Source organism: Plectropomus leopardus, chromosome 10 (genome assembly GCF_008729295.1).
Source record: "Plectropomus leopardus isolate mb chromosome 10, YSFRI_Pleo_2.0, whole genome shotgun sequence".
In the NCBI taxonomy this organism is placed as follows: Eukaryota; Metazoa; Chordata; class Actinopteri; order Perciformes; family Serranidae; genus Plectropomus; species Plectropomus leopardus.
Window position 1 is genome coordinate 19,501,306 of NC_056472.1, and position 22,323 is coordinate 19,523,628.

The 22,323-nt window shown below is 40.2% G+C and overlaps 1 protein-coding gene across 1 annotated transcript in view; it reads right to left on the minus strand.

The window, feature by feature from the left end:
• Positions 1-294: 294 nt before the first annotated feature.
• Positions 295-22,323, minus strand: part of hs6st3b (heparan sulfate 6-O-sulfotransferase 3b) — an 84,036-nt gene continuing 62,007 nt past the window's right edge. Inside the window, exon 2 of the mRNA XM_042495054.1 lies at positions 295-1,057. Coding sequence (XP_042350988.1) covers positions 295-1,057 — 763 coding nt within the window. The remainder of the gene's footprint in view (positions 1,058-22,323) is intronic.

Consider the following 22,323-nt stretch of genomic DNA (forward strand, 5'->3'; position numbering starts at 1 on the left):
CTTATTCAACACATGATAAATAACCAAGGCGAAAATCAAATGATAAAAAAAACAACAACGTATAAACAGCATTTAAAGATTTAAGACACCAAAGGGCACTCCAAGGCAGAGCTGCTGTGAGACTCACAGACTTGGCAGTTTTCGTAAAGAAACAGCAGCGCACTCGGATCACACTGAAGCTGAGAAACAGACAGATGCAGGAGACAGATTAATCGTGAGACAAAAAGAGAGAGTCAGAGGTTTAAACAAGTCTGAGGAATCTCTCTCTCGCTCCTCTCTCTTAAGACCAAAGCCTCACCAGCGGGCCACTTGGCTTGTGTAGTCCTCAGTGGTGGTGGGGAAGTCACCGTCAGTCCCTTTCTCCAACCCTCTTCTCCCACCTCCATTGACTCCCCCTCTGTGTTTGGGCGGCCACGGCCTGCCCTGGTCTTTTTGCTCCCTCAGCCAACGCCTCTCCTCACGCCTCTTCAAACGCACCTCCTGATGCTCCCTCTGGCGGGTGAACTGGAAACGCTGGAGGAACAGGTCCTTCGCGTACTCATACAGCTGCACGTCCAAATAGTTGAGTTCCTCGATGCGTCTGCGCACGGGCTCACTCAGGTCCACGTTGGCAGCTCGCGTGCTGTTGATCTGCGTGAAAGCGGAGATGAAGCGCAGGCTGAACGTCCGCTCAAACAGGTACTGCGTCTTGCGTTGAAACTCAGTCAGACCGTAGAAAGCCATGTTTTTCAGGTTGCTCATGGCACTGCTCAGAAGGATGTGGTTGCGCTGACTCTCGTTCATGGAGGACAGGTTGTAGCAGCCCACAAGGCTTAGGTCAGCCAGCATGCGGACCTGCCGGTTGTTTGCCAGGTTGGACGGGCAGTTCATGAACTCTGTCAGGGTGACACCGGACCAGTCGTCCCCACTGTAGCAGGTGGGCAGCTCGTCCTGGGTGGGCGAGCGTCCATCGCACATATGGAGGGCGGTCTTCCACGTGGCTCCGCGCTGGACGTGCTTCCACTCACTCAGGTAGCGGGAGACTGGGTCTCGCAGCATGGTAATGTAGTAGAAGTTCCTGCAGCCAAAACAAACACAGTTAGAGAGCTGTGAGCACATCATCATCACAGAAGGCTGCCCTGCATTGTGCTGACAGATGGTGACTTTTGTCTATGTATGAAACTTCAAGGTTGAATGCTAATTGGCAAACTGAAAGTCTCACTAACGAGATTATTATAGAGTTTCTATATACTGCCCTTGAAAAATTGCATCAGCGTAATGATTTCACAAAATTGAGCTAAGGCTGTTTCCATTTCACAGATTTCTCACACCTGCCAACATGGAGAATAATTGGGAATCAAGACATAATTTTAATCCATGGACATACAGAATGTGAGTAAAACTGACCCAACTAAATCCCAAACATGTCACTGTTAGAAAATAATGAGGTTTCAGTTTTGGTGCTTGAAATTTGCTGCACCTTTAACTGGGTATCCCACCAATCATTTGTCACCCAATCACAGCAGGGCTGTTTACAGGAGAAAACACATTCGGCTGTTATTTTGGTTGGGAAAAACTGATAAATGAGTGCTATTCTCCGCTCTCCCTAGAGAGTGACTATGTCCTCAATCACTGCAAAAGGACAGCCACTCATCGAGGAAGCTCGTAGGAATACTTCACCTCCCAAATGATCATTTGTATGTCAATAACTCATCCTGTGTTGCATTAAATTTGTTAAAATGTTTTCTCGCATGCCTCCAGTGAGCAAAGAATTAGAGCTGTCAATGTGCTGAAAAAATGACAACCCGAACCAAACTGACCTGTGTGAGTTGAAGCCCGACCCAACCCCTCTGAGATCATGACACGAAATACTGAGGCTGAGCCAGACCAAACCCGACCCTCCCAAAAAAACTGGTCTGCTTCTAAAGTCCAGGCTGTGTGGCAGTGCGAGCCCCATGCGTCTCCAGTGGAAAATGTAATAGTTCTGTGGATCACCAACTCTCCACACTGTATTTCCCCACCAAATACGCTCTAATAACACAAAGCAACTACTCATGGGAGTGGTAGACCAGCCATGTACAGGGAGGTAAAATGTTTTTGTCAATGGAGTTTGACTTTGAGTATAGCACTAATAAGCTTCACTTTTAGCTCAGTTAGAAAGGACTGTCTGTCTGGGAAATATTAAGCATACGACTTTCTTTCCCAGAAGGCCAACACGGAAGTAAGTGCACCTTGGTCCCCTAATTGGATTTTTCCATTAGATTTTGGATTATTGCAGAAAATAAGTTCTGTGGCAAACAAACATTCATGATACTAACATGTTTTCATCAGCAAGATAATCTGCACAAATGAACACAACTTTCATGATTTAATTTAATTTAAGCCTAAATGCAATCACCAGAAGTAAAACTAACATTAGACTATGAATTAACTAGATTGTGGTTGCATGACTCTCTTTGTTAGCTGACTAACGTTGCCACAACAACAAGGCTGTAGAGCTGTGTTCGGCACAGTGTGATAAGGTTCTGTAGTCTCATTTAGCCAATTGTTTGAAACTGCCTTTTTTAAGACACATAAAAACTTCAGAGTTTGCATGTGGGGTATCTATTGATGTATTTTATGTTGTAGAACAAAATGTGAAAGTCTCTTAAGCTGGTGTAAATCACAGAAATTAATTCAGACATCTAACATGAAACCTATTAAAAAAAAACAAAAAACACTGACTTCAAGAAATGGGAACCAGGAGTACAAAAATGAAAATTAATTTCCAGGTTTTAGCACTAATGCAGTATAAGCCAACAGGTAAATGGGGACAGTAAAATGGGGATTAATAAGTTTCTACAGTGTTAACATGGAGACATTCAAAGACAGGAGTCTGAGAAATCTCTTTGGTGGAGGAAACAAAACAGCCAGTGTCTTAAAAAAAATAAAACAACTGTATGGCTACAAATTAAATCTGATCGTGAGGTTGATATTTTGCTTGAGAATGACAGCCCCCAACAGGAGGTTTCATATGCCCTTCATGCCAAAGTTGACGACCTCCAAGGAGATCCACTCTGCTGAACTGCAGGTATGTCAAAGCTCAGACTGATGGAAAACAAAGATTGGACAGGTGTTGGCCAGGTAAACCTCTCCTAAGATGATGTCCTGTGAGTGCCATGTGAATATTTAATGATACGACCCCCTCCCCAGAGAACAGTCAGAGCAGATAAAGTGGGGTGCGGCACTGAGATTTCACACTGACTCTAAAGCTGCTCACAGTGCTGCTTCACTTCTTTCAACACAACACACATCCACACGGTCTCACCCAGGAGTGGAAATAAAGGAGCTGCACAAACAGTCTCCCGTGCTTACACTTTCTTGCCCTTCAGGGTTGGATTCACACTGAAGTGCTTTGCCCAAACTTCATACAGGTTGTTTTAAAAGAAGAATATATTGTTTGTTTGGCCTCTTGCCTTTTTTTTAAAGCTATTTGTTCCATTTTTGTCCTTTCCAGTTCTATTAAATCAGCTCTGACGTTGAGATAACATCACTGCCATCATCAGAGTCTGAGACTGTTTGAGTGATGAAGCCAACCAAGTTTTGTATGTATGTATGTGGGGTGCAAACTCATCTGTCTACATATTATTAAGGTCCAAAGTTACACATTTTTAAGGCTGAGGCCTCTTGAGTGACAGTCTGTGAGGCGTAGCTATAATCTATGAGTCAGATCCACCCCTCTCTCCTCCACAGCACTGCCATTTTGTCCAAATATGGTCACCTCTGGTTCCAAGAAAACAAGATAGCAAATTCATTCAGCAATAGCAATTCTTGTATTGGTTGCCTGTTCCATTAACTGCTGAGATCTGAACAGTAAACCGGAGGCGTAGTTATGGGTGAGAAAATGTCGCTCCAAAGGAAAGGGCTGTGTGACGGCAAGGTTAAGTGGTGAAAACATTGCATTCACTTCGACTAATATTGATTTTTTTTTTTTGGTAAGCCCTTTTGTAGGTGGCTAAAATGCATTTTGTTGTCAAACCTGGTCCATGGTCCCGTCTGTTCCTCCTGACAGGGGGTGTACGTCATCAACATAAGTATCTCATTCAGCCCCACTTAAAAAAAAAAAAAGAACTATCCCTTTAAGGTTTTATTTGTGGCTTACATTTGTCTTATTTCACCATAATATAACAATTTATCTAATCTCAATCAAACTTTCCTGATTGTAACCAAAGCATGACACTGCTTTTGTACACTGAGAGAATATTTATCAGCTAGTGCACAGGCGTAGTACAAAATATCACAAACACGAAATTGTTCGAGTGTAAAATTCCAAAATAGCAACATTATCTGACTAAACAAACCAAGACATTGCCAAAAATGTGTCTTGAGTTTATCTGGCAAAGATTGGTCCTAACAGTGCCATAAGAATGCCAAAGCTGACAAAGTTGCCTTAAACGAGTCGGGCCAGAAGCTGTGATTACAGCCCTGGTGGCTGCAGCTACATCCTGGCACTTGCTCCTGGAGCTGGCTGGCTGCAGCTACATCCTCATTAGACCGTCTCTAGGATATAAACACATGCAGCAAGTGTTGTTTAAGTGCACTCGACAGCCCAAAGGTCAGCTGTGTGCACCATCAGTGTCAAAATGCATCAGGATCAGCGAGTCTGCAGAGCTGTCTCGAGGAGGCTTTCCCTGAGTGAGACAGATTTCTGTCGAGGGGGAGGGGGTGAGCTGTAAGGCTTCTCCTCTGGCCTCCGTCATTATCGATACCACTCTTACAGTCAATCCACAGTCAGTATCGAAAGTGCTGTGAAAAGTTTACACTGTGATGCTGCTCCTGGTCAATAATTGTTATTATAAAAACACGGCACATATTGTAGGACACAGACAGAATGTGACATCTCAGTAATATACACTGTTGTATGGCGACACTGTGATAAAAAAAAGAGAAGCATAATGTTTTCAAAAGCGAAAAAAAGTATTTCTCTATATTTTCAGGATGAAATCTTAAATCTGTAGCTTCATCTTGGATGTGTCCATAAAACAAAGAACATGACAGCCATAAAGACCGAGCACCAAAGACAAATTGCACACATTTCAGAATTGTCACCCACAAGTGTGTCAGTTTAGTCCATATGATAAGCCCGCAGACGGAGCTGGTTGCAGTGTTGTTATATGCCACTGGACGGCCAGAAGACACCTGTCACGGCAGCCTGATACACATTTTGGTGGCATCACTTGAGAACGTCGCTGGACAGAACCTGTCGCATCCACATGATACAGCGCAGAATGGCATCAGGTTGAAACGCTGCCTGTAACAACGTCATATAAGGAGCTCAAGGGCAGCTATAGGGTGAGCGGTAGGGCCGGTGGATGGGTCTGACAAATCCCAGGCTTTCAGCTACGTCAGTTATTTTATACATTATTTGCTTGTGCACCACGAAGAGCTGTTGTGCTCACTAGTGATAGTTGACAGGAACACAAACAGCCGGTAAAGGGACAAAATCAGCTTTCTTTTAGGTTTTGGAGGCATTGCTTGACTAGTCATCACAAATATTTCCAAATTTCTATACGTCACATATTGACCTCCTGTCCCCTATGACGATTACCCGCTTGGTTGGAGTCAAACACCCTCTTGAACTGTTATTAATCATGGATCAATAATGGGCAGGGGGCATCTTGCAACTCACTCCATCCCAGGATACTCCTTCTAAAGCAGCAGCCCGACTTCACTGGAGCACAAAGTAAATAGGAGCCATCAAACAGAGATCTAAGAGGAATTCAAAAGTGTGGATGATAACAGAAAAATTGATGAGGGGAGCAGAGGACGGAGCTGCTACAGACAGGACTACTGACGCTTAGTGTCATTTTAATAGATGTAGTTAATGGATATAGAAAGAGTTTGATAAATACACCATGCTTGAAAGTTTGACTGAAATATCTAAAAAAAAAAGAAAAAATGAGACAGCAGCTGAAAAACAATATGATATTCATTGAAACCATCCTTTTTGCTCTTATCAGACTACTTTAGGGTTTTTTTCTTTTCACTTCATTTATTCTATTCATAAGGACAGCACACATTAATCAACATTTCTATAAATGTGCCAGTGTTATTCAGCTGGCTAATTTTCAGCTGCAGTCCTTTGGCAAGTTATTTTGTCCTATAAATCACAGGACAAAGACAGCAGGACACCATAAAGACAGCAACAGCAACAAACAAGATTTCTCAAGACAGAAAACAAGCCATGCAAAATAACAAGCATTTGAGCATTAGAAAAACAAGACATGCTTAATACTAATTCTATGTTTTTTACAGGGTTCACACTGGAAAACAGGCATGCACACTAAAAAACACATAACTTTTGATTGTGCTGTAGATGGACAAAATCTCCCACAATGCCATGCATAAAGAAAAAAAGGGGAACTAATTACAGCTAGAAAGCATCAAAACTAATTGCAGATGGTGATGAAACTGTTCCAGCAATATCTCAAAATAAAGACAATAACTTTATTTAAAAAACATTTCGCTGTCTCTTTGTTAGCTCTTACTGGCAGCAGCACAGAGCGCTCCAAATGAGTCCTGAAACCAAGAATTGATTTAGCATTTTAGTGCTCCTGATTGTCTCGTCTCGACGGCAGCAGGTTTTTTGGTTAGATGCTTGGAATATTTTTTTTGGTTACCCACTATATATGACAAATTTGCCTTAAGTCATGTCCGCCCTGCCCTGCTACTTGCTTGTGTCCATCCTACAATCCCGCCGCCCCCTTCATCCTCATTTACAAAAAACCAATAGTACAAAACCACTCTGTCATATTTAACAAATGAAACTGGAAATGGCTCATTCACACAAATATTATTGTAACCAAGACATTTGCTGAAAAATGTTCTTTTACAATGTCAAAGTGCACGTCAAATGAATGAATGAATGATTTTCCTAAATATGGTTTCTGTCATTTAGGATAGCTCTTATTACCCTGAAATGTGTTCAAGTGTTCCTTTTTCTTGTAAGTTTGGTTTGAAATTGTTATTTGGTGCTAAAGAAAGGGGGGTGGGGGTGTTGGGATTGACAGCTATATTTGCCAATTGGTGTGCTTGTGAGCAGTGGTGCTGCTCGCAATTGGTCACACGTGTATGGGCGGGAACTCTACTACTGTGCAGACTCTACTAGCACTATGGTTTGTACACAATTTCATGATAATAGTTGACTGATGATTTCATGCAGTTAGATTTTTCAGTCTGGACCAAAGTGGTGGAAAAAACAACAGATCGACCAATGATCAACCAAATTTTGTTTCTAAAACAACCCCTAAACGCAGGCAGCTCCATGGAACAGTTTTATCAGCAGCCGGCCTCAGAACAACAGACAACTGGCTTTTAATTGCCCGTTTTTAGCCTCAGTGATACAATTTAAGCCCACTGCTTCTCGCTGATTGCAGGCTGCTAAAACGGACATTGTACTTTCAGCCTGAGTGTGTGGAAGCAGATGAACCAAATTCACCCATCAAGACTTTCATGTGTGGGAGTTGGATATCTCTGCAGGTGCTTGAGGGTGGGCTAGACAAGAGGGAAAAGCAAAACAATATGTCTCTGTGAGCCAGGCAGAAAGTTTCTGAGAGCAAAGGCTAACACAGTGAGCAGTAAATAAGTAAAGACAGACCGTGTCCCAGTACAACAGTGGGACTGACGGATGTTGCTGGGATGTAGTGAGGTAGACACCGTGTGTGTGTGTGTGTGTGTGTGTGTGTGGAGTCAGAGTTTGAAGCAGCTGCTTTTGTATTGTGTAAAACTTCAACCTGTTTACAGTCGGCTGACTTCTCTGATTTATCCTCACAATGTAACAGCCTTGATCTCTCGCCATTGCTCCCCTGCAGCCCAGGAGCATCATGGAAAACATTTTTTAAACATCTTTTTACTGTCATTCTCTGGGCTCAGTTGCCTACAGAGTAGAAACAGGCATGACTGTGGATAACATGACATTACAGTTATATTGTGTGCTGCTGAACAACGAGAATCACATTTTGATCCATACACAATATATCTTTATGTGCATCTACTCAAAGAACTAGGAATGAGTGTGCTGCATTTAAAGTCTATTTGATTATGTTCTGTTGTTTTAATATCATTACTAAACTTATTACTGCTTTCCCTTCAGTATAATCTGTGTTGTTTATTCCTCTTTTTGCGGCATAATGTGCCGCAGAGTTCCCCTGGCCAGTTTCAAACAAGAGACATTACAGTTATGTGTCCTAAACCACTAAGCTGCGCCCCGGGATTGTACTATTAATTCAATTTAGAATCATTTAAAACACTGAAAACAAATGTTCTCAATCAGCATCTTACTACAGGCGATGGACTTTTACACCAATACACAATTTTCAGCTTAAACAAGAAGGGTTTATGGGTATTTCACATGATTGTGCAGTTTTGTCTGTGCTTGTCTAACTTCTTTCTGCACATACACACGTCCAACCTTTAAGGGCGAGCACACCGATTGGCATGACTTTAAATCCACATTTTAAAATAATTTATTTAAAAAAAACTTAAAAGAAATATGAACACTTGGAACAAACAGCGACATGATAAGAACTACATTAGAGGACAAAAACTATCTTTGGGAAAAATGTATTTGATGTGGACTTAGTACTTTTCATTTTAGCCCATGACCCAAAGAGGGGGCGGAGTTTATGACCTATACTGCAGCCAGTCATCAGGGGGCGATCAAGATGTTTTGGGAGACAGTCACAATGTCCATCTTTGGCCAGAGATATACTTGCTGCATAACCTTGTGTTTGTGTACGCGTCCGGCTGTGTGTGGCTGTGTCATGAGAATTTTTGTATATACATTTGCCCATACGTGATGCGTGTTACATGGCGACACTTGAGGAGGTTACTTTCAGATCAAGGCAGAAAAGGCGACAGCGGTGACAACGTCGGTGGTATGTAAGGCGGAACAATGGGGAGTACATGTCTCTTGTGCTGCCATTGTGAGAGATTGATTATAAAAACCACCACGAGTACTTTAACGTCTGCTATGGTTCTACACTGCCCCTGCTGTTTATATACACATTGCATTTTGCGTCCGCGTAGCTGAGATGCACACGCAGCAGCCATCATGTGTACACGTAGTTAACAGCAAGTATATCTCCCTTCAGTCTGATCTCACTGCTTCAACAGCTTCAGTTGGAAAGAGTAGCCACGTACATGGATCATTGTTTTATTGAGCTGAACTTATGTCAGTCAAATCATATTTGGCTTTTTAAAATGAATATTCAACTATTTGTCATTTTTTCCAGAAAGAGTTTGAATGAGGTTTGGCAGGACATTCATCAAGCTCAATAAATGAGGTCGTTTTAAATGACAATTCAGCCTGAAAATCAAGCTTCAGTGTTAAACTCTTAATACCTAGCTCATAAAAATACTTTAATAAGAAGTACCCATCACCTTTTCTCCCACACTTTAACCTTGACTACTGCTCTTTCAGTAATAAATATTAATGTCAAAGAAAAATACATCCTCACCATGTGTTCAACACATATTTCTGTTAAATTCTGCTATCATTAAACTTAACATTTCCGGGGCAGTTTTTCTGTTTGAGATCTGTCAAAACCTTTTGCAGCTATGGAGAAGTCATTGTAAATTACAGATATGTCACACTGGTCACAACATACTATGACTGAATGTTGTTTAGATTAATCATGCATTCAACATTTAGTATCATCACTAAAGAGGCAAAATACACCAAAGTTTGAAGTGAATGTTTCTCGGAGCCCAGAGTACAGTCCGCCATGAGAGAGAGGTGTTCCTGTAATTTTGCACCTCACTTGACTCCTGCCCTTTTCTCCACTCTGCTTCTCCTCCATGTCCTACATTAGTGTTAGACATTAGTGTTCCCTCTGGATTCATAACCTTTCCTTAAAGGTTGTCACATTAATCACGCTGCTGATTTCACTCGTCAATCTCTCACTCTCTGTATCTCCCGTGTTTATCTCTCTCGCCACGCTGTGCATCGTCTCCCCTCACTGCCCCCGACTTGAAGCCCTGCATGTAAACAGCCATCACTGTCCTTCTTCATTCTTCTTTTTTTTTTTACAGCCTTTTCCAAGACACTTCTCATTCAGGTAAATCATGGTAATGATAAAAGTTTATGAGTGAGGAAGGCAACATGGTGATGTCTGATTGTATCTCAACAAACAATTTCAGGCTGGTATAGTTTTGTATTTTTCAGATGTGAAATCAAAGAGTGGAACATGTTGCAAGCTGCTCCCGAGGAAATCAGTTTTTTATTAAAAACCATGGCGACCATGAAGTATATTACAAAACAGGACTACTGAGTGCACAGACAGTTTATGTAACGTTATAAACCCTGTCTCCAAGAAAATAAGTTTTATACAACTAGTTTGCAACAGAAAGGTTTGATCACGATTTCTATTAACATAATGAGAAAATGTTAAAGTTTTTTGCTTCAACTTATCACAATAAAGTAAATGATGATAGCACAATATTATGGCTACAGAAAAATGACACCATCTGTGAACTTGTTTCCTAAACGCTTGCTGTCACTATGCAATTCTGTTTACCACTGTGGGGCAGGATCTACCGGGAAACTGATACCTCGAATTGCAGGACAAAGTAAGTGCGTCAGTCACTGTGAAACCAAAACAGGAAGAGGACAGCACCTTTGTTTTCCCCAGTAGCTATTGCTAGCTATCTCCACTTACCAAAGAGTTTCCATATAAGTATTTTGCAGGAACTATCCACAGTAGTGGGGATGGTAGCTGGTGGAATAACAGAAGTATCTGTGGAAGCTGTGGTATTACGTTTTTAAGAGAACGGAAAGTGATCTGGTTCTCTTTGTGACAGTAGCACCAATAATAATACCACTTAAAACATTTACTATATTCATATTTACATTCACTTTATACATTTGCAATCAGTGTGTACATCATACTACCACAAATTTCTATTATTTTGTTTATGTCTTGAAGCTCTTTTCACACGGGACCAGTTTATTGCAGAGGTCGTCTTATCCAGTTTAGGAACCCACCAGATATCGGTCTGACAACAACAAGCCTCCGGGGACAAAGGCCATTATTTTGGGAGATCTGGTGTAGCTTGTGGATATTCAGGCCAAGACTTCCTCTATCTTACACAGGTCATTTCTGCTAATCTCTATAAACAGATATTTGCATTTGAGTACAGATTAATTTGAAAAACACAAATAAAAAGCTAAATTGATCTCAGATGATAGGCGATGAGTTCATCAGCCACTGTGTTTCATCTCCCCACACAGACTGTTTCCCTGCTGCTCAAACGGTTGTTAATATTTGGACTACAAACGGGAAGCAGAACACTCATGATAATAAAATCTTGTCTTGCTGCCCGTTTCATAGTTTAATAGTAAACTTAATCCTGTGCGTATCTGGAATGTCGAGTTACCTACCAAAACACATTTTACAAAACACAGAGGTCATGAAATTATATTAATCCTGTGTAAATCTGTATCTTGGAGATACATTTATTTTTTGCAAGGGTTTTTTTGTTTTATTTTCTCCATGCCTTTCTGCTCTTTTTTTCCTTCTCCGTGTTGGCAATTTTTTTTTTAAAGAAAGCACTTTGCATGCAAATTCAGGAGGCTGGTTTTGTTGATTTTTACATTATGCATAGCACTTTCATCATATCTGTGAGATAATGTCAGTAATTCAAGTAAAACATGGACTTTGTTTGTCCCGTGCCATGCACAAAACACAGACATGAGGGATAATTTTTAAATCCAACAATGTACAACAGCAAGTCCTGTGTGAATATGGGGCTTATGAGAACTGTTGAATGGCGCCTGATATCTGAGAATATTACTGCCAACAACTGCATCCCTGCAACTGTTAATATAACAAAAAAAATGTTTTTATGGTGTCAGCTCTCACAGCACTTGGGTAAGTTATTGGAAAAATTGTGGTCTGGTTTAAAAAAGTCTGCAGTGAAGTAAATCACAAACACAAAAGTGTTCATTAAAATTTAACTAAAGCCCCATTTTTTAATTTATTTTTTAACCAAAATGCTTTTGTTGCCTCAACCTGCAAAGTCTCTGCGACTGTTGTGCAGTTGCATTTAAATGTAGCATTCATTTCACTCAAAAATCATTGTTTGTGAAGATAGTCCAGGCAGCAATTACATTTGTTACTACAACATAAAAGTGAATACAATTTAGTATGTAATTCCAGGACACAGACTTAACTGTTACACATGGTGAAAAATCTCTAGCTGGTAGTATCTGGTTGTTTCGCCCCAAAGCCTTTGAACATGATCTGCACAGTACATGAGATCAGAGTCGGTAGTTAGCAGCCAACAGCAGGACAGAGCAGTAAAGTGGGTATGCCAGTGGCACTGCCCTCAGCTAAACCACCTCAGCTCTCAGTGAGATGGCCCCAGCGCTCCCCTATAACAAACTGTAGAAATTACACTCTAAAAATACACACGTATATGGATGTACACTGTGAGCACTCATCATTCAAGCAGAGGCTGTAAACACAAAGGCCGGTGTAAAGGACAAACTGTTCTCGTCTTAACATGCAGGTTGAATCATGGAGGAGAAATTTGTTCCACAGCAGGTGTGACTGCATGAAGCTATGACTCACCTGCACAGCTTTATATTACAAGAACATAGCTAATACTTAGCTGGGCTTTCTTTAAACAAAGCCTGGGGACTCTGCAAGAGAGCTTTTTGCTTGTATTCAAGGGTCAGATCTTATAGTGTTTTACCATCAATGCAACCATGTAGCCTGTGGTGAGGCACTATGAATATATACTCTCCGGCTCCTGTTCATAACCAGCAGGAGAGAAGTGCAAATTATATTCAGATATAGTTGCATTCATCTCTATTCCAAACAGCTAAAATAATTTCTTACATTGGGGCAAAATCCTTCCAAAATGGTGAATGCCCACATCTGATTGTGTGTTTAACTTCTAATATACCCATGGCACTGAGCTCTTTCTTCTAAAGCAGGATCAGTCAGACCAAAGAAAGCAATCAGAGATCACAGCTCTCTGGAGGAAGTTTCAATTTACAGCCTCCTGAGAAAGAAAGAATAACCTTTAAAAGTAATATGTTACCAACCAGATGCTGCAATCCTTCACTGTATTTTATTCATCAAATTCTGCCCACTGTACTGGAGTGCCAAGGACAAATGATGCGACATAGCTGCTTATCTTTTTTCATACCAGAGAAGATCTAAAAAACATTTTCACCTTTAAAAAACAAATAACACGAAACAGAAACTAGCCTTGCAGTTTGTAATATTGGGTGTTGAGGTTAGTTTTTAAAATTTAGTAGATTACACATTACTAGTTAAGAGAGAGTAGTTACATACACACCACATAGGTGCAAGGCTATCAAAAAGAAAAAAACAAAACAAGAAAAAGAAACATGCATACATGAGGAAAAAAGTATTTAAAAAAATATTTGTGGTATGTATTGGAGTTTACTTCTGCTCTCCCTAAACCTGAATTTAATACATTTTTGAACGCAGGCAGACTGATTTTTAATATAAGTATTTTGACATCAAGTCAAGGGGTGTCAAAGGGTGAGATATGTTTGATGTTTTTAATACGGCCTCAACATCACTGCTTTTCTTTCCCTATGTACTTCTTTATTTCCTTTGTAATTTATTGAATTGTTAATTGTCAATTGTTTTATCATCCTGAGTGGTTCAGATGCTTACCCACTCCTGCCACCATTAAGGTTGTCAAACTGCTGGTATGCATAAATATAAGATAATATAATATGTGATTTCATCTTTTCAAACATTTTGACCTGACTCTGAAAAGTCTGGAAAGTCCTAAAAACACAAGTGCACAAATGTTGAATTTTTTTTCTCAATATATGTATAATATATATATTATATATATATATATATACATATATTACACACACATATATATATTCTATATATATATATATATATATATATAGAAGAAAACTCTACATACAAGGCTTTGTAACAAGAGGAAGAATAAAATTGGATGTAATCCCTTTGCATTCCCAAACATTATGACTAGTAACTGCAATTTAATGATTTCTCTTTTCCCAGCCCGTTCTCATTCCCAGGGTGCCAGATACTGTTGCTTTGTCATGCCCCTCTGTGTGACTAAAGGCAGCCTTTTGCTTGTTTATGAAACTCACTGGGCCATCAACTAACTCCAGCGTGAACCCATCTGTGGCCATACTTGACACTTAGAGCAACTGAAGTTATATAAAGAGCAAGAAAGTTTGCATAAGGCAGGTGGGAGCAACTAAATGAGCAGGTAAAAGAGAAACAAAGTACCAAAGAAAAACTGAAAAAAAAAAAACCAAAACCAAAACAAACTAGAAACAAACCAGATTGGAAGGAACACAGAGACCAGCGCAGATGGACTGACAAAAGACAAGCAGAGCACAAAGACTAAACACACAAGGAGAGCAGGGAGACAACGAGCCACAGGTGAAACGAATCACTGAGGCCGCACAACACACAAAGATACCAAGTAAAATCAGACATGGCACATATGGAGTGAACCTCCAAATTAATTTAGGAAACAGACTAAACAAAAATGAATAACACAAAACGAGGAAAAATACAAACAGAAAAGCCCAAAACAAAGTCCACAAGATAACAGACTATAAACAAAACCCAGGATCGTGACAACAAAAGTCAGCACTGTTTTAACGTAAAGTTAACTTTCAGCGTATGCTTGTCCTGCACTGGTGTTACTGACATTAACGTCATCACTGTTCTTATTTTAACCCAAAAGCATGATGTGTTTCAGCTGTGTGGCCTGCACGCTGCTGTGAGACGCAGAGGAGGCATAACAATTTTTTGTTATTGTGATTTAATCACATAACTTTGTTACATGTAACAAGTTACTCCCCGATACTGGTTATATTTCTTATATATATTTATATAAGGTCTTGTAAGAAACCTTTTAAGAAAAGGTACAACATAGAATTTATCCCAATAAACAGCTTCAATAAAAAGTGTAACACTTTGATCTGGTCAAAACTGGTCTGTTAAACAACACAGTGATACAGTATTTAACTGATAATTTAATTATAAATCAAGAAACTTCAGAGTTTCTTTGTCTCATAAAAGACAACGGTTTCCTCTCATTTAATAGAGATTTAACATAAAATAGTAAAAATATGAGGTTGCATATGATTTTCCCTCATTTATGACAAATTCCTTTTACTCCCTAATTCCTTGTAATAAGAAAATCCTACACATTATGATAATTATTAGCAAATATGGCATGATGTAAATGAAAAGACAATGAACCTCATGGTAATAATGAGCTCTGACAGCAAGTCGACCTTGGTTATTATAATGAGACATCGACAGAAATGCACAAAAATTGCATATAGAAGAAAAAAAAATCTTTCTTTTGAATAGATAAATGTTTCCAGCCTATTTAACAGCTAATTATGACATCTGATTTGGTGTGAAAAAAAGCTGTCCGCTCATTCATGCTGTTTTATTTTGATGTGAGGTTTGACTTTTAAACCTGCTGTATACCAACAGTTCATTCTGCATGTTGTAAAGTCAAAGTCATAAACCCTCTGAACAAAGCCTTCCTGCACATGTGACACTGGCATAAAGAATTAACAACATGTACTACCATTAACTCGTGAGACCTTTATAAAACTTGACAAGAGCAAATGTGCTACAGTGCTGCAAAAACATTTCCATAAGGAAAATGTGCTGCAGCTCCAGCTAATTAAAAAATACATGAACATCTGAAACATATACTGTAGAAACATGCTGCATATGTAAAAATGTGATACATACAGCCAAAACAGATAAATTAACAGCATATATGGTGCAAATACAGAAACGATTCAATGTCAAACACCAAAACCCAGAAAACAAATGCAACAAACAGGCTGCATGGCTAGTCAACACAATGCAAGTCCTTCAGGCCTCTACAGGGAAAACGAAGGGTTTCTGGGTTATAGATTCTGAATTTCTGAATTTTCAGTGTTTGCTGTTATTCATTTTAGCTTTCTCTACCACTTTTTTCCATGTGTAGCACATTTGTGGTGTTGTACTTGTTATGGATATGAAATGTCTTTACCATTAGTATTATACTTCTAACTTATATTAGTTTACAAAATAATCAACACTCAAGGTGCTTTTTCTGGAGCTAACATCTGTCTTTTTTATTTAATTGGAATGGGGGAAATGGGAAATCGGCATTCACTCCCAAGTCGAATGATTGCAGTGGTCACAAGTATTTGTCGACTCCAGCTCTTCACCAGCAGGGATCAAAATACAACACCCCACTGGACGCATACATTTTAGCCCGACACTGACATATTGCAATGACCAAAATATGGTTCGTTTCAGCAATTGAACATTGTTGCAATCAAGTCTGCACCAAGTTTGAAAGTGAGACTGAATAAATAAGAAATATTAAAAGGAAATAAGCAAGGTTACATTTTCATAGGCCTCCATGCTTCTTTCTACTGGTTAGGCACCTTTTTTAAAAGCCTGTCCGTGATGTTGAATGTGACACAACAGTCACAAAAATACCACACAGACAGAAAGGCATACTCTGCTGCAGAGCTGTGCACACAGCTCTGGTCCACTGGAAATGGGAAAGGAGTCTATCGCCTATTTCAGCATGTTTTCCTGTGTTTAAACAACCTGCTTAAATGTGCTAATTTTGGTGGAAAAAGACATCAGTCTCAAGCAGTGAATGGAGTTTGCTCATTTGTCACATAATTGGCTTAGTTATAACCACACAGAAGAAATTCCACACTAAGCTCATGCAATGACAACTGAGCAAACTTCATTCACTGGTGTCCCTTGAGTTAAAATTGTTTTGTCAGATAACAGAATCTGTTTGCCCAAATCGCTGTAATTAGCCGTTTACCTCAAGATGAGATCATGTTGTCGCTATCAGATGAATAGATGTAGATGTCACCGAGTGACAATGTGGGAATGTGTGCGCTAAGAAAATATATTACCAGTATTAAACAAGTGATACCCTCTGCTGTAACTGTCACAATCCTGTCTGCGCCTGAAGAAGTTTTAGATATTACTCGCACCAAAAGAATCATCTTCAGCAGTGTCACTCCTGATCAAAAGGCTACAGCTGTATGAATATTTGGTTCACTGTTGACACAGATCATTGTTTGACACACACTGCAATGACAATATTATATGCAAGGAGACTTTTGCATCTTGTTCATTACATTTTAAATATTTTCCAGTGGGGAGTACTGCTGGGCCTCGTCACGTGGTTGTCAGTGTGAATCCTGATGCTGCAGCCCGTGGCCCCACAATGTGCCGAGAAACATTTAGTCGTTTACTTGACATTCATAGTCTGCGAGGCTTTCATTTGCACAAAAATCACTGCGTATGAAGGCAATTTAGTTCCCTCATCAAAAAGACATAAACGCCTCAGAACTTAATGGCATCTCACAGTAAAAGAGTGAGCCTTTAGAGTTTTGAGATTGCATCTTAAGATTGTCACGCACATAAAAGCGGACAGGATGGTACGGGCTCTGTGTTGACTTTCATCGCTGTTTGAATGAAAATGGCCAACAGTGTGCTGTCAACCAGCCTTTTATCTTTGAAGTTCTGCAGACGTTGTGTTGAAAGGTGTTTGGCAAAATCAACTTTTAATTGTGTCTGCACAGATATAATGTAAAAGCGATAGGAGGTGATCCGGTGTCACTGATTGTGATCTTAATCAACCACAAACCAGCATGTTACGCCTTCTTATCTGCACCTTTCATTATAAAATCTATCACAGGGAGATAATGCAGTGTAGTGCGAGCTTTGTTGGAGGAATTTGCCGAACAGGCTTGGTCCTCACGGTGCACAAGAAGCATTGGCTAAATTTTTTGATTATAATTCATCTTGGTTAGTGCATCTTTTACCACTTTAGAGATGTTACACTAAGTGCTGTGTGCTTAACCTTGTGAAAAAATCCTGAGTGCTGCACCGTACACCGCGTGCAAAGATGTTTAAAGAGGAATGACTTCAGTAGGTAATGACTTCCTCCATCCCTGCGGTCTTTAATTTCAGCAGTCATGAAAAGAGACATTGATACTACCAGCGCTGAGGTGATTGAGACCCATGAGGACTCTCCTTTATCAGTCAACTTTATGAACTGCAACATACTCAGAACGATAAAGACAATCACAATATGCTGTAATAAACGGAGCACACAAGTGCAGTGTGCTTTGAACGCCAATACCGTAGGTTTGCGTCAGCTGTTCATACAGATGTTTAATGGCTTTGGAGTGGAATTATGTGGCCAGCTCTTGCCTGAATCCTCTCTCCACCATCTCTCTGGTGAGGAGATGTCCTTGGTCTGTGAGAGCGAGGGCCGTATGCAGCATGCAAGGTCTCTGCGGTGCATCTGTATATCTCTGCGCTGTCCCGTTTCTCTCAGACAAGATGAGAATGAGACTGGAGACATGCATTATTTGTAACCGATACCATTCCTTAATGGTGTCTGCGCTCCCCCTGGCAGCCCATAATGGACCGTTTTTGAGGTTCTCGGCATCTTGTTCGGCTTTTTGATGGTGACGGAATGGGGACAGTGGGTGTCACCTGGGAAGAAACAAGGAGAACGATGGGACCTTTCATTTACTTGTCAGGAAGCTCGCATTGCTAGCACTTGACATGATGTGCATACAGAGAGTGCTTGTACTGGGAGTGGCGGATAACAACAAGGGGGAAAATTGCCCTTCAAAAGGAAAACAATTCAGTCTTTCGTTTATACAAAGACAAACAGGATAAAAGGAAAATGTCACATACCTAAGGGAAGAATTAATAGCTCATTTCTAAAATAACTATAAACATTTCTCACACCAGTGATTGTTAAAGACCCTAAAACACTATTTAGGGGGGATATGTGCCAATATTTTGAACAGCAGAATCTGTTTGCTGGTTTGGGGCAGTTCTGCTGCGTATGTGAAAAAAAATTGTGTAAAGCTTTTTGTGGCTCCAGAGGGAGCTGCGCAAATCAAGTGACGTCAGTTGGAGCTGAAGACTAAAGTTTAAAAATAAAAAAAAATATGGGCATGCGGAGTTAGAAATAAGTGAGCTTACAAACCTCTGTAGATCTCTCCTCATTTCTGCCTGAGGCCAGGGGCGAGTTTAGAAACTTCTAACTGTCTGAGCCACAATCTTACAGAAGAGGGGCACATTTTTAAAATAAGTAAAAATGTTTAATATGCCTTTTTTCATGGCAATAATAAAATGTAGAATATTACTAAACTATTGTTTATTCTGTGAAAGAAATGATCTCCAAATAAACGCATAGATATTCTAATATGACATAATGTAATAAATAGCTGTTTTTTTTTTAACTCTAAACAGCCTAAAGTCATTGATGAAATATAGGAAAGCTGCAGGAGACACAAAATGCTGCCTCTGTGTCGTTTTTTCGCACATCCGTTTCTAATTGTTTTGCATGTATTTATAGATGTTTAACCAGAAAGGAATGTTAACAGTCACTTCACACAGAGGCTCTGTCCCCTACCTGGTAGGCCCATTTAGTAATTCATTTATGATACTAAAGAGCCACGGACATATCAGTTTCTGATTTTGGTTTGAGTGAGTGGGAGGCATCCCACCCCTGACCCCCCTCTGGCTACAACCCGGCCAGAGGATAGTGGCTAGGATAGGAGCTACTAGCTTTACATGCCTCAAAAACTTCATATTTCACACCCAAGGATGCCTGTTGCATGTTAACGTCGCCTCAAGTTGTTTGTTAAGGCAATCTTTGCCTTAACCCAAAGGCCAGAATTGAACCTGCAGCTGCTGAGGCAAGGATGTAGCCTCTGTACATGGGGCACCCCCTCTACCAAATGAGCTACTGGGCCCCCCTTAACCCCAAGATTTAACTAAGGGGGATAAGGGATTCTACATACCTCAAGACTAACTGTAACTTCAAACAGATTTTTTAATAGTGTTTAATGTTTTTGTGATTATCCTGTAACAAATTCCCACTTAGATCTTGTACTGCTGGCACGGGTGCAAGCATGACTGCGCATTTTCAAATGACATTGATTGAAAATTGACATTATGATGGAAAACATATAAGCTACAACCAAATAGTGCTAAAATATATTGACATTTAAATGGACTAAATTATGTCCAAGAATAAAAATGTACTCTGATGAAGGGGTCTCTGTATACCAATATCATTGTAGTATCTTGCATGAAAAAATGCCCAAACAAGCTTTCAAGGCAGACCATCACATTAGGTGTGAGGCCAAATATACTTTATGCTTTCACACATGTGTACTATTCAGTCTAATTTCCCTAATGTTCCAAGTTTTAGAAATAAAATTATCCCACACTATGACCTTCAGTTCAACTTATCAGTTTCATCACATCAAACTAATTCAGGATTTTTGTTTTGCCCTCCTCAAAAGTTTTACACAGGTTATCATATAAAGTGTGTGTGTGTGTAGTCATTGATGTACACACTGCTGTATCCTGCAATAACACGCCCATCTGGGTGAATAGCATCCACCCGAATCTCTGACCGAACTGTTTGTGTTCAAGTTGCTCAGTGTGAAATGTAGGCGCTGGGCTTTAAAAATTACAAAGAATATATGGTATAAAATAAGAGTGCAGTGATATTCAACTACCTCTTTCTAGGACTTTGAATCTTTGTGAAGGTAAGATAATAGCCCAGCAGCTCAACAGAAAAATCTCCCTGAGCTGAAACACAAGAAACCACTTCATGGACGGCAGTGACGGTAAACAGAATCATGTACCGCCTGAGCACAGTGAGTGTGGAGTGAAGTCTCCGGTAACCGACTGCTTTATCTGAGTAAAATGTCTTTGGAGGTGAAATCAGCACTCACTGTTTAGATATGAAATACACTGCCAGCTGGGTCATCATAGGCCTCCCTGCCTTTTATGCTCTTTGTGATGTTCATGCACCACACAGATCCAATTTACAAAAACAAACTGTAACCTTGAGAAGCAGCATATAACAACTGAGGGGTAAAAATAAAAAAGGGAAAAAAGAAAAAAACTTTACCTTGGGCGAGACCTAAAACACAAGCTGTATGCATTGGGAAGGATGAATGCACCTCTAGAGGAATCAGCTGAGGATGCAGCTCCGGGACGAGACCATCTTAACTCAAATCTGAATGTCTGCGTATCCTTAATGAGATCTGTCATCTCATTTCGGCTCCAGGGATGGCACCTGTTTGACCTCCTCTGTTTCTCAGGCAGCAGAGGAACAAAGATTTAAGTGGCACTTAAGAAGTCTTGATGCAGCTACATAACAGCGTAACAATCATAATAGATCTCATATGCTCCCACCTAATGACAGGATATAGCTGAAACGCACAAATGCAGCTCCATTTACTGCTACTTCTACACAGGGTGTTTGGGTACAAGTGGGTCTACAGGGGAAATGTCTGCATGATAGTTGGACGAGATGTACAGCTTGGACATGCAATCTGAATGTCCCTTTACATTGGTGAGTGAGTCCCTGCTGTTGTAATTGCTTTTCCGTAATTTGAGACCAATTACATATTGTAATATGACAGCAAAGCTTCAATTACCATGATAGTGAAAACCCTCCTGTCTAATTATGCCCTCCTTTTAATCTTTCTCTTTCAAAGATCTCTCAGAGAGACAGCGGAGGAGGAGACAAGGCGTGTACTCGCATGGTCTTTGAATTAATAATACAGCCAGAGGAGAGACGCAAGTACACAGGCTGGCAGTGGAAACCACAGAACATGTCACATCACATAACACACAGCAGGAGACACTGAGAGCTTTGCATGCTGCCATGAGAGGCTCTCTTTGATACTTTACACGCACAGAACTTAAGCTTCTCATCCTCCGTCCAGTCATTTAATGTCCCCAAAAATCCATTTAAATTCAGCAGTAATACATTTAATCCTCATTATGGAATTTCATTATCATCATCACCATGATTATCGGAGCAATTCGACAAAAGCTGAGGTAGCTATCTTCCACTGAGTGGTGATGATACCAGCAGTGATCCACAAGTACCAACATACAAATGCAATGTAGTAAGACTACATACTACAGCTATGTGACAGGTTGAAATGTTGCCGGTAACAACGTAATATAAGAAGCACAAAGGTCAGTGGGAGGTGGGTGGATAAAACAAACTCTCCACTTTTATCTGGGAGTTCAGAGTTCGATTCCCATCTGAACGTGATGTTGTTGTTCTGCACTTAACCATGTTCCTCTATTGCCTAATCCTAACCATCTGTTGCAGCATGGGCTTTTGTTGACGTCCTGGTGTTGGCTGTCATGTGCTTTTGTTGTCTAAACATTGAATGAGAGCATGTTGCAAATACTGAAGCTAGGTCAGTGACCC